Source organism: Diadema setosum, chromosome 6 (assembly GCF_964275005.1).
Source record: "Diadema setosum chromosome 6, eeDiaSeto1, whole genome shotgun sequence".
Lineage (NCBI taxonomy): Eukaryota > Metazoa > Echinodermata > Echinoidea > Diadematoida > Diadematidae > Diadema > Diadema setosum.
In genome coordinates this window covers 39,667,878-39,686,860 of record NC_092690.1, presented here as the reverse complement: position 1 = coordinate 39,686,860, position 18,983 = coordinate 39,667,878, and the positions used below count along the sequence as shown (strand labels likewise).

The following is an 18,983-nucleotide window of genomic DNA, read 5'->3' as shown; positions in this document are numbered from 1 at the left end:
GCGGTAGGTCCTATACGGTACACAACTCGTTTCAATATCCACTAGATCTATACATTACTATTTTCTTATACTATAGTATTTATGTCCAACTTCGGTGTGTCTTTATCGTGGACCCATTTTCCTTCTTCGGCTGGAAGCTATGATGTTGGCTCCGGCTGTACATGTATCCCGATTCCGATAGGAGCACTACCAATCAATAATACCAATGTAACTACGTGAGAAATCAGTTTGTGGGGAATACCCGTACGTCCCAAAGAGAGTCTGGCCCATTTTGAGGCCTGTGATTGGTCAAAAGTGGTCCCATGATATTTGCGGAGACATGTCGTTACCAAAGTGCGCTCATACACAGCGCCCTTTGTTCACTATGTTTTTTGTTTATATGTTTTTTACTTCAGTGTAAATATGTTTCATCATATTACTGTGTAAATAAGTTTCAAACTGGATTAAGTGTAAATATGTGTAATAGTGTAAAAATGTTTTTAAAAATCTGCATCAAAGTGTAAGTATATTTCATGTTAATAATTATGTTGAAATTGCGTTCTCCAATACCCTAATGGGGTGACATGAGAATAAAATTACTGTCATTACTGTCATTACTGTCATTACCCCTTGGTAGGTTTATTACGTCTGAGCGTGCACGGTAACATTTAACCTTATTGTAACGCGTATAATAAGCTGGGCAATGACTGTCTCTCTTTGTTTTGAATGGAGATCTATCTAGTGATAATTTTCCCAACAATATGCGTATTCTTATATAAATTCACGAGTTGTTAATGATGATGGGTGGTTTGTTTATGTGAAATGAGGGATGTAGCGATATATAATATTGGGTTCATTAATTCGTAACAATTTAAAATGGTTCATTCTATAATATTTGTAATAATATACATGTGGGTTCATATTACATAAATTCATAAAAATATATAATGATATACATAAAACTGCTAAGGCTCCCCGGCCCCGTATGGGTTCATATTATATAAGAATATATACGTGGGTTTATGCTATATAAATGCGCAATGATATATTATATCATTACGCATAATATAAAAATTCATAATGATGTATGGTATGGTTTGTATGTCATAAATATGCGTAATAATATAAGTTCTTATTATATAAATTCAAACTTTAAATATTTCACTGTGTTTGTTCTGAAAAACATCAAGCTATCACCTAAGAGATCAAGTTAATAGACGCCGATATCCCACGAAACATATTAGTATATATTCCTAATACCTGTCTATATCATTTCCGCTTAAACATATATTTTATATCTGTATACATATATTAATCAATATTAATTACAGACAGAAATGCGACTATATTAAAAAGGGGCTTCAAGCCAGTGAATACTGAAAAAATAAAAGCCAGAAGTGGGTCAACCATGGAGTAAGTACTCCTATAAATTTGGTACATATTTAACAAATTTGGGACAGTCGCAATTCTGTCTAATAACATTTTTTTTTCCTTTGTAATTTGTAACAGGTCTCACTCGCCTGTGTACATATTCAATGTTCAACCCATCAAGAAAACATTACAATATCGGATGGGTATCCAAAAAAAAAAAATGTATATAATATAACAATGTCACGATGTCCAGTGATAACATTTCGAACCGCTCTCAGCTTGTTGGTTGACCTCGGATTTGGAACAGTGCTGGGAGCGTTTTGTTGATACTGGACTGGAAAAACAAATTTCAAATCATAAGGTTACTTTAATATAATCAATACAAAAGAGCAGAATGATACATAATTCTCATGGATTCATAAGGTTGAAAAGGAAAACTATAATAATAAAATATAGAAACAGATTTTTTATTGGGGACAAGAATGCGGCTGGAAGAGGCAGGCAATGACATGGCCAGACTATCTTTATATATATACGGCACTGGACCCAAGAATGTAGAAACGCCCCCTAATGTTAGAAATACATCAATCAGAAACGTACGTACTTAACTTTAACAGACCAAAGAGTATAGAAGCTACGCTAGCTTCTAGCGTATACTCTTTGGTAGAGACGAACAGCGCTCAACGAAGTTGTTGTAGTAGGATGTATACGGCGAGTTCTAATTTTTCTTTAAAATTTCTGAAGTTTTTTTTTTTTCGTTGTTGTTGTTATTTGCCTAATTTTTGGGGTGCTGAACACCAATCCACCTGTTGCCATTTTTTTTTTAATGACGTCTTTAGCCGAATTGCCATGGGAACAAATTATTTGCTTTAAAAGTATATGTTCTTCATTAAACATCATAAAAACATGATGTAAATGCCAAAATATTTCAAAATAAAAGAACCTCTGCACCTGAATTAAGAAAAACATAATTTTCCTATGTCATAGCTACCTCATAACAATGATGGTTGCCATAGTAGCAATTAGTGTTTTTTTTAAGTAATAACTTTAATAAGTATGAGACTTGATGAGGATCACGTCTACCTCCAGGGCAGTCTTCAAACAGAGACTTCAAAATGTGAAACCTCTCCTGCCCTGCACATAGTACACGATCATAACCCTGATATACTCACAACGTTGATGGAGTAGGCCTGTGGAGCCGGGATTTGTCAAAACGGGAAATTTAATAATGTCTCATTAGGAAATGTAAAAAATCTCGAAAATTGCATCAACGGAAAATGTAACAAGGAAAAGTAGAAATTACGCGGTGCGTGATATAATATGTCCCCGCCGGAAATAGCATTTAGTAGCAAAATGTACAATATAGGTAAAAAGATCAAGGTCAAAGGTCAAAGAAGTCAAAGGTCAAAATTCTATGTAGAAGTTTTGAAGCCCTCACCTATAGTGCCATCACATAAAGTAAACGGAATCGAAATCGGGTTAGAAATGGCGAAGGAGTAGCATTTTGTAGCCAATGTACAATACAGGTAAAAAATCAAGGTCAAAGAAGTCAAAGGTCAAAATTCTGTGTAGAAATCTTGAAGCCCTCACCTAGTGCCATCACATAAAGCAAACGGAATCGAAATCGGGTCAGAAATGGCGAAGGAGTAGCATTTGGTAGCAAAATGTACAATACAGGTCAAAAATCAAGGTCAGAGGTCAAAGAAGTCAAAGGTCAAAATTCTGTGTAGAAGTTTTGAAGCCATCACCTAGTGCCATCACTTACAGCAAACGGAATTGAAATCGGGTTACAAATGGCGAAGGAGTGGCATTTTGTAGCAAAATGTACAATATAGGTCAAAAATCAAGGTCAAAAGTCAAAGTAGTCAAAGGTCAAAATTCTGCGTAGAAGTTTTGAAGCCCTCATCTAGTGCCATCACATAAAGCAAACGGAATCGAAATCGGGTTAGAAATGGCGAAAGAGTAGCATTTTGTAGGCAATGTACAATAAAGGTCAAAAATCAAGGTCAAAGGTCAAAGAAGTCAAAGGTCAAAATTCTGTGTAGAAGTTTTGAAGCCCTCACCTAGTGCCATCATATAAAGCAAACGGAATCAAAATCGGGTTAGAAATGGCGGAGTAGCATTTTGAAGCAAAATGTACAATATAGGTTAAAGGTCAAGGTCAAAGGTCACAACTGAAATTCTGTATAGAAGTTTCAAAGCTCCCATGTAGTGCTATCATATAAAGCAAACAGAATCAAAATCGGGTTAGAAATGGCGAAGGAGTAGCACATTTGAACATTTTGATCACACACGGACGCACAGACGGACGGACAGACGGACGGACACACACACGTACGGAGCCCGTTTCATAGTCCCCTGCTCGAACTCGTTCGGCGGGGACAAAAATGTCTCGCCGGGAAATGTAATTTAATGTCTAGCTTGGGGGGGGGGGGGATTCTAAAAACGCTGCCGGGAAATGTAAAATTCATTTCCACATTTTCTTAATCTTCTAGAAAAATCTATGACGGATTTCCACCAAACTTGTTTGGTAGCATCTGATCTTAATTTGTGAATAATTTGTGAAGAAGATTTTGTGAATAAAAACCTTCTTGTTGGATCTACAGATGGCGGATTTGAGATTCATTCTTCTTGTATAGTTATAGGCCTAACATTCGAAGTCCAACACGTGGAAAATGCCAAAAGGGATGTATTGATATATATATATATATATATATATATATAGATATATACATTGTATATATATATATGTATAATGTGAGAGATAGTTCCCTGAGTCCCGAACGTGCGCGGTGCCGCATTGTTGGTTGCATGTATATTGAAAGAAATATGGACTGAGGCGGGACGTTGCTCTCGATCTTAGTCTCCCTTTTATTTGTCACGCTTTCGGCCCGAAAGCTTGACAGCTTTGTATCTTGACTAAGATCGAGAGCAACGTCCCGCCTCAGTCCATATTTCTTTCAATATATATATATATATATATATACCAGGCCATTGTTCGAGGTTGCCTGGGCCCTGTTTCATAAAGCTGTTCGTAAAGTTACGCACGACTTTACGAACAACTTATGAATATGGGAACAATAAGTGGGTTTCCTAATCATTGTTAATTCGTTCAATAGCTAAAGTTGAAATTTGCAGATGATAATGATTACATGTTAACACACGTTTTTAGTTGAAAGTGTATTTTTGCCCCAATGTAGATGAAAATGTGACATACAGTCGTACTTTATTAAAACGTATAAGGGAAAAATGTGCGCACATATTGGCACTTCATAATATTCCAGTCGTTCGTATAAAGTCATGCGTAACTTTACGAACATCTTTATGAAACGGAACCCAGGTAGGATATATTTGAATAACAGCTACACATAATCTAACTACATGTAACTAATGATAGCAGTAGATAGGCCTGTGACTATATGAATGAGGAAAATCTCTTTGCCATAAGGGACGGTAATGGTAGAGAACATATAATATTCTGCCATTATAGGCAAGGTCCTATTATGCGTGTGCGGAAATGTGCGAATCAGCAATTACCCATCTTTTGACACAAAATTTGTAATGATCTCAGGTTTGCTGCTCCTCATCATCTGTATTTATTCAAAGACATTTCCGTCTGAAAAAAGGCACATCGGCGAAACAAGACTGAAATGAGGGAAACGATTCTTTTGTTACTAGTGACGATACATAATCACACAATCATTTCTGCCAAACACCTGAATGTACTCATTAAGATGCACATAATCAGGTGTCGGCGACGATCATTACATCAAAGAAAGACTGCAGTGAACAGTCCATGTATATTTGGTCCATGCTTTCAGGATCAGGGCCCTTGGATCTTTTATCAATTTCCCATCCCCTCCCCCCCCCCCCCAAGGTTTTTGAACTCGAATGTGACATCTTGCGATAGCCAGAAAATCAAATTACCTGAAATAAACTTTAGTTAGTTTCAATCAAATATGTCAGACCGAAAGAGGATTGTGTCATTGCATGATGAATTGTCGAAAAAGATGTGACGTCAACTCAAAATCGATCACTGTATCTGGCGTATCTACAGAGAACACATGTTTATATCGAGCTCGCTTACAACGATCGGGGTATCGCTTTTAACGAGGGCCGTCCTGATTTTCGATTACTGTAGGCCTATTTAGCTGGTCTAGCTCTTTGAAGTACATTACAAGGAGGCATTGGTTATAACCAAAATAACCATTTTTTCCTCTAAAGTGCATATATGTATAGAGACCTTGCTAAAGGTATTTTGCGTTAAATATAAGAACGGCAATAATAACAATAATAATAACCGAATTGAATGGTTCTCTATTATGTATTTTCAAATTTGTATGCATTCACCTGAAGGTTGTGAGAATAAGTTCGTTTAACCAAAGCAATATAGCCAGGCCATGTTGCATAAAAATGAATCGTTTATGAAACCCAATGTAACTATCAGACATGGCTTTCATCCAATCAGAATACTGCATTCATAATTCACAGTAAATATATGAAGTTGAAATTACATTTTAATCATATAACTTTGTTCAATGCAACAGAGCCTATGAGGATTAATATCCAATTTTCTTCTAATTCATGTGATGGTAGTCGGTTGGAGGCCGGGGTCAGAGGTGATCTAAATTGAAATTGAAGGCAGCTCTAAGCGCATTCTTGAAAGTTTGTATAAAGGATTATACTGTCATGGTAAGAAGAAGAAGGGAGTATTCTAAATTGACCTTTGGTCTTTAGCTTGCAAAGTTTTTGTGGTGTGACAGAGTTTATATTATATCAAATGTTCCTGTTCACTGGTGATTGATGTGGTCCAGATTTGGACCAAATGATAACTCTTGAAGTCTTCAAGTGAAATGTTGAAATAGAAATGTTACAAACTATGTGTATATCAAGTTTTGTGCAGTTTTTAATTTTGGGAGTCTGAAAAAAAAAATATGTAGGCCTGTGTGTTTTTGGGGAATAGCTCCTGTTTATTAAGAACTGTACAAAAGCTTGTACATTTACACCATGTATGGAATCAAACTTCACTGTTTGATACTTAGGAGTATTTGTAATGGAGTGTATAAGGTGTAGTAGGAAAACACACACACATGCACACACACACACACACACATACAAACTTTACATAATGAACACCAATATAAAAAGAAATTGAATGTTAAAAGGAAATTTCTGCTGTCCCAATTTTTCTTATATATCGTACAAATTCATGTATTTTGTTAATCTTATAACTACATTGCCCCTTACCAGGACTACCTGTACCATTAAAACAACTTCATAGAATTAATAAAACTCTGACCATAATTGAAGGACAAAGGTAAAACAGTACACGTACAAAGCTTAATATCGTTGGTGGGGTGACAAAACCTTGTATCTCAATATTTGGTGAAAATGAGTTTTCTTCATTATATTGAAGCTAGGAACCATTACTATGTAATTCCCAATCCTTATATGCCCATCTGCAAAAATAAGGTCACAAATGATAAATAAAAGTTGGCTGTTTCCATTGACTTACATGTTATGGCAGCCATGTTTTTTAGCTCTCCTGAACATTTGACATTTTTGAGATACGAGGTTTTGTCACCCCACCAACGTTATGGATAACTGACAACAGGCCAAAGATATGCTGTGCACACAATGGTGGAATCTTTGGCTCATACACTCTCGTTAAACATGTAATGATAGCAGAATATGTGTCATATTCAAACTTGGACTTGGATATATATATATATTCAATTCTTACGTACACTGGAGCACACTGTATAATTGAGAATGTATGTGGACAGAGGAGGTGAGAGATATTTCCTGCTTGTGGACACAAAGAGAAGGTATCGACTTCATAAAATACAGTCACATCAAGGGCAGAGAAGGTATAATATGGTATATCATTTGTACAGAGTGCCCTGTGATGTTTGTTAATCTTTGGTTATGCAGATTGTGTGGGAGGCAAACACCGGCTTTCCAAAGTGCTAATACAAGTGTGTAACTGAATAAGTTGAGACTATAAGGCCTGTTGCATTCGTGCAATGACCCTTCAATTTCTGGAAAGGGACAGGGAAGAGTCAGAGTTTGGAAAGATGGTGGGCAGAAAAAAAAAGGCTAAATATCAGGAGATAATAGTTATAAAATGACCCATTTACACTTACAGCAATAATCATGTACAAGAACAAACACTAATGTACAAAGAGCTAAAAAAAGTGGAATGTCAATTTATACTTCAGATATTCAATTGTAATGTGTATACTCTCTACAGAGATGTGAAATTTGGGTGTTCTTTTTGTTCCAGTTGGAAGCATGTACAGGCAACAGTCCGCGGGACTGGCATTTTTCTTTCGTATCATCAAAATTTCGTTATATCTGAACAAGTGAAGCAAGTAAAGATATATAGATAACAATTTTTGTAATCTTGATCATTATAATGGGAGTGCACTGTACAACATCAAAATTATGAAATACAGTTACTGTAAAACGAACTGTAGTGAATAAATCTACATGTACCTCTAGACGTACTGCATAAATACCAGAATTTATCTGGTATATAAATGTTAACTTTCTAGGCAATTGCTACAGCACATTAAAAAGAAACACATTAAAAAGAAAATGACAAGTATGATTTTTTTTTTTTTTTTTTTTTGCGGGGGGGGGGGGGGTGGGCTGGGCTGGGACACGAGACATTACAAGGAGGAGCTGAAAGATTAAATCTTGTCAAACCGCCAAACCTCCTTTAAACGTCCAAATAATTGTCAGTACTACACTGACAATTATGATAACATACCATACATCAAAATTGAGTACATGCATCTATTCATTCAATATCGCATTCATATAGTGATAGTGCTATATGTGTACTATCTCATTTGCAAATATAAATCCTGAATGACAACAAATATTTCCATAGATTCAAGGTCCAATTGAACAATCATTCCCTAGTCTGGAGGCAAATGAACATGTATGGATATGTACTATGCCAGTTTGAGTCTGCCCTTGTTAGAGGCTCAACACTATTTTCTTTTCTTTTTTTCTTTCCTTTTTTTCGTGGCCCATGTGGGCAACGAAAACAATTTCATTTTCTGGTCGTCAAACAATAATCTTTAGTGAAAGTAAAATTCCTGAATAATAATAAAAAACATTAGAAATAGATTATAGAAGCAACAATTAAAAGAAATAAACTGATTGCCATGTGCAAATTGGTAGGTATAGTGCTTCAAATACCACATATTTTGACTAAGAAGTATGAAAGAACAACAAATAAAGATGATTATAATGAAACATTAGAATACTTGTGAACCAGGATTACCTGTGCGAAAGTTAACAGGCATGACAAGAGGGCTTTTAGTACTGTAGGGATACCATATTGTGATCATGCTCTCTAAGTTTAAAATATTCAACGTTGAATTGAGCCTCAAACATGATTTTCCATAACAGGTATTCATAGCACGATTACATTTAACATTGAAGTAGCCTATACTGTATGTTGTATAAATATTACTACTTGTATTGCTAGATAAAATCTCGGCATGAAATTCAGCCATGAGAACAACATAGTTTGGCTAAATTTCACAGAAAAACATGGAGTTACAAAAGACGGAGTTACATCCATGACGACCAGCTGTGTTCTGACAACCCCGGTCAAGGCAGGCAAGCTGAAGTGCGAGCAGTTATCCAGCACTGAACCGAGAGTTATTCACCCTTACTGGATGAGGAAAACACATTAAAAAAAATACACTCAAATTGTCAGTGTCCTGATTATTTTCTGTCTTACTACATTTCGATCTAGAGAGAAAAAAAAATCACATTTACAACGTTTATCCTGGGACCTAATTGCCTCGCTTGGACCCCTTGTTGGTCATTGGTGCTTTTCAAACAGATTTATGTATGGTCTGTAAAGATAATTAGTAACATGTAAATGCAATCATGTATGTATATGACAGAGCAAGTTGAAGACTAGTCCTGAGTATACTCCTGCAGGTGTCCATGGAAAATGTGTGTTTATATCGCAAAATCAGTTCGTCCTCAACAAGTTAAAGATCTACAGAGGGTGCACAATGAATGACAGATGATAAATAAGTGATAACAATAGAATATATTCTTGTACTCAACTTTTTTTTTCTCATCTTATTCAAAAACTCTTTGATTTCTTTAGTTTATTCATTTATGATCTGCTCCTGTTGTTGTTCTGTCTATATCTGGAGTCCAAAATTTGCACATTGAGCTAACAGTAGCAGTACTTGATATACAATGTATTTCCTCTCAAGCTGTTTGCAAGATACATCAAAATCATTTAAACTCCATGAGAAACACCTTTAACCAACTGATAATATCACAATGACGATGAAACTACAAAATGGACCGACAATCAAGTGAGTGACTCAGTAAATATGAATCTTGACATTACTGCTAATGGTAATTCCATTTGGTGTTTTAAAGTGTTCAGTAATAGTCCCTAGACAGACTGGTGTTAACTTTTATGCAATGGCTTATCTTGAATTTCCGCGAGACGCCTTTGGCGTTTCTCTTCCAGCTCAATCTGTACTTTATAAATTTTCTCGGTCATGGATCGCGGGATCCTCGTGAACATTTGCACTAGACTGTATAGTTAGATTTTACACATTTTAATTTATGTACATGTATCTTATATTAATTAATTTTAAGCTAATTTATGCAGAAATATTTATTTTTGCCTATGAATAAAAAAATAAAGCTCCAAGACTTGTAATTTTTGGTTTAACATATTCTTTTCAATATCCTCAACAATAATATTGAAGCAAAAATTCAGCTTCATAATTATTTCTCATGCATTTTATTGTTTATTGAATTTCTTATGTATTTCTGTTTTTTACTTTTTGTTTTTGTTTTTTGTCAAAATTTGTCGCAGAAACTTTTTAAAGCATAATCAGGCTAAACTAAATCATTATCAGTCATTGAAGTAAAAATATTTATTTTCATATGAATTAATTGCAAAAACACAATTTAGATTGGATTTGTACACAAAATCATGTTTTTGAGCAATTTTGGGGTCGACAAATTTTTCCAAAGGGGCGTGGCTTCAAAATGGTATGCCCGGGAGCAACAAATTTGGTCTCAAAAGTTGTGCGATACTTGAAAGAAAAAAGTCGTAAAATGTCGCGGCAAGAGCATCAAGCGTTGCAGAATAATCACGCGAAACGTCGAGGGGGGGGGGGGGCAAACAAAATGCTTGATATTTTTCCTACATAAAGTTTTGTATAAGATACATAAAAATCATATTTACACTGCATGAGAATCACATTCATTTTACTAATAAAATCACATTGACTTTCATACTACAAAATGGACAGACAATAAATTCAGTGGCTGGGTATATATGAATTCTGACATTACTGCTAATGGTAATATCCATCTGGTGTTTTCAAGTGTTCAGTAATAGTCCCTAGACAGACTGGTGTTAACTTGTATGCAATGGCTTACCTTGAATTTCCGCGAGACGCCTTTGGCGTTTCTCTTCCAGCTCGATATTTATTTTGTAAATTTTTTCAGCTATGAGGTGGTAATACTCTTCCTGCAAAGAGAGTGAAGGATTTTATTTTATGTCAACAAAATAATGACAGTTAATATTAAAGAGACAGTGCAATCTTGATGGAGACTAGCCCTTCATTTCTTATACACATATATTATACATATATGTATAAAAGAATGCTCAGAATATCTTTAGTGATGAGTTTCCATGGTTATCAATTGAGTATATGAATATAAGAACGACCCAAGTCCATGGAAGACCATTTCGAGTAAACTAAAAAAAACTTCATATCTTTTTTGTTTGTCCAATAATATTCTATTTAACTGTGATGGGATGGCAACATTGTATATACAAATTAGAACATTTATATTATTATGACAATTAACATTAACATTAATTGTGGAGAGGCCATTTTGTGTGATGGACTTGGGTCGTTCTTTTATTCATATGGACTTGGGTCGTTCTTTGATTCATATACATGATATTCTGCTATAGAGATGAGAGAAGGACGAGAGAGGGCGCTATAATATGAATGTAAGAATGACCCAAGTCCTTCATTCTTACATTCATTTAAGATTTAACTCATTTATTTCAGGCACTTCCGGGGGTAATTAGGATTTATCATTTATACACAAGATGAGTCCATGCATAAGCTACAATTTCCCATGTCAAACTGAATTTGGCCAAAAATTGGACTTGGGTCGTTCTTATATTCATATACTCAATTGCAAGCGTATACAAAAAAGAGAAAGAGAAAAAAACAACCATTTTAATGTTACCTAGAGTGCCCACAACATACAGAATATATCTGACAAATTTGCCTCTCAATTGCATAGATAAATGCACTATAAAGAATATAATCATTCAGGCACTTTAGTCAGCAAGTTACCCTGCTTGTGGCTCGTTCAAACATATCCTTCTCCACCTTGCGGGCATAGTTCACCAGGTTCACTATGCGCCTGTCTCGCAGCGCCTCTTGGGTAGGAGAGGGAAATATTGCTTGTACTCTGAAAAAAAAAGAAACAAGAACTATTCCTCTTAAAGGACAAGTTCACCTTCATTAACATAAGGATTGAGAGAATGTAGCAATATCAGTAGAACACATCATTGAAAGTTTGAGGAAAATAGGACAATCCGTTCAAAAGTTATGAATTTTTGAAGTTTTTGTTCTTTTTTTTTTCTGGATGAGAAGACTACTGCAGTGTATGATGTCACATGCGTACAACAATACAAGGAAAATATAAAGAGAATTTCACAAAATTTCATCTTTTGAAAAAAGTACACATTCCCTTGACTCGTTACTGACATATGTTATGGGTAATATTATTCCCATTGCCTTTAAAAAGAGGCAAGTCAAGTGCTCTTTTATTATGCAAAAAAAAAAGGTGAAAATATGTTGAATTTTCTTTATACTGTTGTACTCATATGACATCACTAGTCTTAGTAGTCTCCTCATCCAGCGGTTTCAACACAAACATTTTAAAAATTCATAACTTTTGCATCGATTGTCCAATTTTCCTCAAACTTTCACTGATGTGTTCTACTAATATTGCTGCATTCTCTCAATCCTTATGTTTATGAAGATGAACTTGTCCTTTAAAGGAGAATGAAACCCAAATATGTGTGAATTTTGGGAATGCAGCAATATTAGTAGAACTCATAAGCAAAGTCTGAGGGAAATCAGACAATCCATTTGAAAGTTATGAATTCTAAAATTTTGGTGCAGCCATCGATTGCTTCATGAGAAGACTAGGCTTTGTGATGTCACATACAGAAAAACAATAAAAGAAAAATATCCAGAAAATTCTACACATTTTAATTTTTCTAGTAAACTAATCAAAGAGCTGTGACTTACCTCTTTCAGAAAGCAGGGGAAATAATTCCAATATCTACCTTAACCTTTAGAGGGTCAAGGGGGATCCCCCCCCCCCCTTTCAACGTTTTGCGCAATAATTCTGCAACACGAGAAGACCTCATCATGAGGCTTCTTGAATTTTTTCTTACTTGCATACCATTGTGAAGCCATGCCCATTTTTATAACGGCATGTCACCCCAAACAGGCACACTCTGAGTACATTTCCTATGGAAAACGGTGCTCTGTCATGAAACTCATAGAAACCTGACTATGACTATTTTCACTATTCATCACTTTGGTTGATTAATTTTATGCTAATTTGGTGGAAAAGTGGTCCATGCCAATTTCCATTGAAAAAACAGAGAAAACTAGAAATGACGCTATGGCGACTGGTATGCCTCCGCCATAATGCATGATTCTCCTAATAGGCCTATAGTACATGCGGACAATGTGTGATGACAGTTTCACATAACTGGCAAAATATTAAAATGACATGTTTGTCACAATTGTGTTGAATGTTCACCTTCCATTACCTAGGTTTAATTGGATGAATGGGAGAGCATGTATTTGGGGATATGAGGACTTTTACTTGATTTTGACCCTTATATGCATTGAGTAATTTTCAAGGTATGGAAAAAAAAGTGCAATTTCTGTATTGAATAGTAAATTGTTTCCACAGGGATGCCAAGTTCAAAAAATTTCTATGAGTGAGATTTTCATAGCTCGGCATCTCGGCGAGCGAATGTGCGCGCAAGCGAGGGTGTGGGAGGGGTCCCCCCTGTGGCCTCCCACGGTACGGAGCTTTTTCAATTTTTGGCTGTTAATGGTGCGATTACGCTTAAGTGACTATTTTTTTTACTTATTTTGAAAGACAAAAGCAAAATATACCTTCAATTGTAACTATCACTTTAATCCTTTGAGCTATGCTCCTTATTATGGGCCCAAATTGCAGACTTTGCCCGATGCGTGAGAAAAATGGATGCCATGCGTGAGATCGTGAGACGACCCCTAAATGCTTGAGTCTCACTCAGAATATGTGAGACTTGGTAGCTCTGTTACCATATCACCTGGCCTTTGACCCTTGACCGATGCAAGTATGGCCCTAAAATTCATAAGAGAATCACTGTCAGGCAGAGAACATGCATAAGTATGGACTAGGTTTCAAGATAACTTGAGCCATTTCCGAGATATGGAGGAAGAAGTGAAGTTCAGCACTTTCACTTGATCTTTGACCTTTTGACCTTTGAGGCAAAAAAAAAAAAAAAAATCCCAGAGAACCTTAATATTGGGTAATACATATACACCAAGTAAAAAAAAAAGAAGAAAAAATCCTGCAGGCATTGCACAAATATTGCAACGTACTGCATGATAGCAACTGATATATGGGACCTAGTATACCAGGTTCCCAAGATGAGGGCATCATGCCTGCTTTTGTGGCCTAAATTCATGCTCCTTTGTGGTATAATGCCGAGAAATGTGGGTTTGATAAAAAGATAAGAGTTTAGTATCAGCATCTGTTCTCTTTCTGTTGGAAAAATGTGTATACTACAGTATAATTCACCCTTTTTCTGATATATATAGTTTGCGTTTATTCTGCTATAAATCCCATATTAACATGTAGGGACCTACATACAGCTCTCAAAGCTGAGCTCAACTCCATGCTTACATTTTACGGACTAAATGTGCTCTCAGCTCCGTAGTGATGAAAGCATGCCAAGGCTCGTCAGTTGCAGGCGCCTCGGAGGAATTGGGGGTGATGCTGGCCATGGTGTTGATGGATTTACTGACAGGGCAAAAAATGCTGTGTGGTGGCAAGCTGTTAGGGGTGGATACATGGAAAGACAATCATTTCTTTGGGATCGAGTTCAAGATACATCAAAATTTGTGTCATTATTACAAAACCAATATGAAATGTCCCCAACATCTCTGTACATCAGGTCAAAATTCCATTAGAAAATCATAAGAGATTTCTGATGGTTTCCAATATGGTTAGTTCTGCTGGAGACATCTGGAGTCTGATGGATCAACAGCAATCCCCGATGGACATTCTGATGGTCAAACAGAAACCATAGAAAAATAAAAGAGAAAAGGAAATTCTGTGAGTTTGTGTATAAAACATTTCTGGTATGGGAGACTTATGCTCTAATGAAGCTGACATCACCTTGTTTGAGAAATAATTGATACAGCTATAACTGCAAACCTCCTTATTGTACAAACGATCACTTATCATGTGATACGACAGACGTTAAAGCATGCCTGCCCTGGTACATTTATACAATAGGCTATAGATAATAGCCAGGCACTGACACAAAACAATCAGCGGTCCTTTGGATTATTTCTTTTTCTTTTCTTGGAAAGTAGAGTCCACCAATGGGTGTATAGTCATACTATTTGGCAGGTCTGGTGTGGTGTATACAGTGCCTTTTTATCTTAAAAACATTTATGTGTCTATATGATGCTCAGCCTCTATTACTCAATGAATCAGGATGCTCTGCACGTACCTCCTGCTTGAAGAGGTTTGCAGGTCGGTGGTGGTGACTAATACTGGCAGCTAGGGCGTTCCATATGAAGGGTTTGTTTGCAAAAACCGATAAGTCCATTTTTGAAGATTTTGAAGTACGAGCTCTGTCATAAAGTACAAAATAATACCTTTTAAATGATATATTGGGCACTGCATATGTTTCTTTTTATTTTTCTTGACTTTTAATCGCAAATACCTCCATTTGGCAAATATAGACTTATCGGTTTTTGCAAACAAACTCTTCATATAAACCTAGCTGCTGATAGTGATAATCTGGAAAGAAGGATCTCTGACAGACAAGAATCCGTTCCGCGCAAAAGGTATCTTGAATAGTTGGGTGTGTGTCCACAGAGTACATGTTGGTACCGGATCATTAATATTTTCAACTAGAACTACTAGTACTGATATCGACTGAAGCTAAAAGCAAGGCCTATCCGAGATTACGACGTAAATTTAACCCAACTACAATGTATTCAAAAATCAGATAAGAGATAATATGAGCACAATGAACCCGGGATGAAGTACAAAGTATGCGTGGCCTCTTCAATGATAAATTACCCCATATCAAAAGTGTATAGCAATTTAAATGATATAGACTACGATCCTTACCGTGTCTTGTCTTGGGTAGGCTCCTACTCGAATGAATACAATCGGGGACTAACGTTAGCATACGAGGCCGGATCGGAGGTGGAAATTAGGCGGTATACGGTACACAACTCGTTTCAGTATCCACTAGATCTATAAATGCATTACTATTTACTTATACTATAGTATTTATGTCCAACTTCGGTGTGTCTTTATCGTGGACCCATTTCCTTCTCCTACTATGATGTTGACTCAGGCTGTACATACTAGTCATAGTATACACTATTGCACCAGACTACCTCTACGTAAGAGATCAGTTTGTGGGGAATACCCGTATGTCCCAAAGAGAGTCTGGCCCATTTTGAGGCCTGTGATTGGTCAAAAGTGGTCCCGTGATATTTGCGGAGCCATGTCGTTACCAAAGTGCGCCCATACCATCTGTTTTCCCCAGTGAGAAGAGAAAAAATCTCTTTGGCTCAAGAGGTTCTATATGTAATAGAGTAAGCGCTCACCATACAGTGCGTACAAAATTGAAAACGGGGCTAATTGAACAGTGGCGCGCGCGCACGAAAGAGGTCGACTACCAGAAGCCCGAACCCGGAAGTGCCTATATATATAGTAATACACATAAAGTACAGCTTCGAAGATGGGGTTGGGTTGGAAAAATCATTCTAATTTTAAGGAAAATCAATATTTGTCCATATGCCTCCGGATTTTATAAGTGAGATACATTCTCAACACAGTATACGTGTTTTGATCAAAAAAGGACTTGCTCTAATGTGTCAAATATGTGCCTTAACATGAAGCCAAAATTGCCAAACAGGCATTCATGCATTCATACTACATATAAAGACTGCAGAAAGGTACAGTGTATACTCTTTGGTATGGGAGTACTGATTTCACATAATATACGTCACTTAGAAACATCAGAAACACATACTGATACAACACACACTCCCTCACGCATACAGCACACACTCCCACACACTTTTGTTTTTCAATGATATTTTATTGATTTCATTCAAATCAATCATAAATCAACCCATTCTGGGTGTAACATGAACATAAAAATGGTGCAAATGCCATTCAAAAGACAAATCCATTACCAACTTATACTGCCAATCATCTTCCTTCAAACATAACAACTCGATTATAAATCAATCCTACTGACCATTTCTTCACGAGAAAGTATTGACATGTACAAAAAAAAAAATATATATATATGTATTAACTTTGACTATGGTATACTTATACTGCCAATCATCTCTCTTCAACATAACAACTCGATTATAAATCGAGTATTATAAGGGTATATACAAGGGTATATAATCAAAAAAAAATTGTTATACAAAACTAGAATGAAATCATTTCATTGAAAATCAAATCCCCATCCCCACCAACCCCGATGCACTCAAACCTATCCCACACCCCCACCACAACCCCAAACACATACATCCACAACCACCACACACCCCAAACACCCACACACATACACACCAACACCAAAAACACACATACACACACACACACCCCACACACAAAACACACCCGAAGCGATACCACCTTCCTTCCTATAAATGAAAACGACTTCCAAATGTTAATTGATACGTACAACATCCAAGCGTGTAATGGCCTATGCAGAAAAGCATCGTCCGCCCGCACCCAAATACCACTCCAAATACCCATTCAAATTCCCCAAACAAAACTCATCAAACTCCTAGCTGCGGACAAAATCCTAGAACTTTTACACCACCAAAAACTTATCCCTCCCCGCGCGCGGCCAATGACACATATATTGCCTTCACCACTGATAACTACACTGTACTAATAAAAAGAAAAAGAAAACAAAACAATACTTAAGCTCTCGTTTCAGAAACATTTTCCCATTTCAGCAAATGTAATCCCAACTTATTTCTTTTTATAGCAATTTCTTTTTCTTCATCCCAAAAACTTATTATTCTTTTACAAATTTCCTCCAAAGTAGGAATTTTTCCCTCCGACCTAGATCTGAAAATGATATTATATTTCAAAATAAAAATTATTGTATTATGAAATTTTACTTTTGGATCCCTTCCCGTAACACCAAAATGAACATCTCTCCACTCTATATTTCGAAGATCTGCCATCTCTAACCTATCTATCACTTCCTGCCACAAATTCTTAACATACACACAATCCCAAAATAAATGTTTATATGTTTCTACCGATTGCTCACAAAAAGAACACCGGTTATTTGCAACGAAACCAAACTCAAAAAGATTTTCCTTTGTATAAACAACTCCATGTAATAATTTACATGTATACTGAAATTCCCTAAATTTTGTTAGAAGTGTTGTCATTCTTGGTCTTAAAAACATGTGTGTAATTTCCTTTTTCGAAAACAAATAATCATTTTGGCCATCTTTCATTCGTAAAACATACAATTGCTATAAATTTGTAACAAAGAGTTCATACACCTTTCTAAATGAAACATCTTTCAATAAATTTACATTCTCAAAAATTTTCAAAGAAATATTATATTCCTCTTTATTAACAGAATAAAAATCATATATATTTCCCTCAAATTTCTGGCTTCTTACAACAACCTCCCCTATTTCCCAAACTTTAACTATATTTTCACTATCTAATCCTAACCTGTGAAAATATACTGCTGATCTCATACGATCTTTTTCCAAAATTTGCCTCACTAAATAAATATTCTTCCTATATAAATTTTCACAAAAAATCATTTTCCCTTTACACAAATAATCCTTGTTATTAAAAAAAAATGGATTAATCTTGCCTTCTTGATAATTCCGGTTATTCTCCATTTCTTGCCATGCTCTCAAAATTTCTAAATAAAACAATGGTACATTAAACTTTAGAAATCGTATATCATAATTGCACAAAAATATGAATCTTCCTCCCGCAGTCCTAAAAATAAAATAAAAAAAAAGTTTCCATCCCATGAGCTTCTCACCATATAACAATCGCTTCAACCACATAATTCGTTGACTCTTAACAGACAATTCAAAATTTGTCATTCTAAGACCGCCCTCACTATAATCCTGATAACAAATAACCCTTTTAATTCGATCTTTACCATTCCATATAAATTCAAAACAAATATCTGCCACTACCCACTTTGGAACCTCTATTGATGAAGAAACATAATATAATTTAGACAGAGCATATGT

General features: G+C 35.8%; 1 protein-coding gene across 1 annotated transcript in view; it reads right to left on the bottom strand.

Annotated features, from left to right (window-relative positions):
* Window positions 1–8,018: 8,018 nt before the first annotated feature.
* Window positions 8,019–18,983, bottom strand: part of LOC140230231 (uncharacterized) — a 59,942-nt gene continuing 48,977 nt past the window's right edge. The window contains exons 6-8 of the mRNA XM_072310412.1: window positions 11,736–11,853; window positions 10,798–10,888; window positions 8,019–9,043 (exon numbers count right to left, since the gene is read on the bottom strand). Of these exons, the coding sequence (XP_072166513.1) occupies window positions 9,009–9,043; window positions 10,798–10,888; window positions 11,736–11,853 (244 nt within the window). The 3' untranslated portion in view covers window positions 8,019–9,008. The remainder of the gene's footprint in view (window positions 9,044–10,797; window positions 10,889–11,735; window positions 11,854–18,983) is intronic.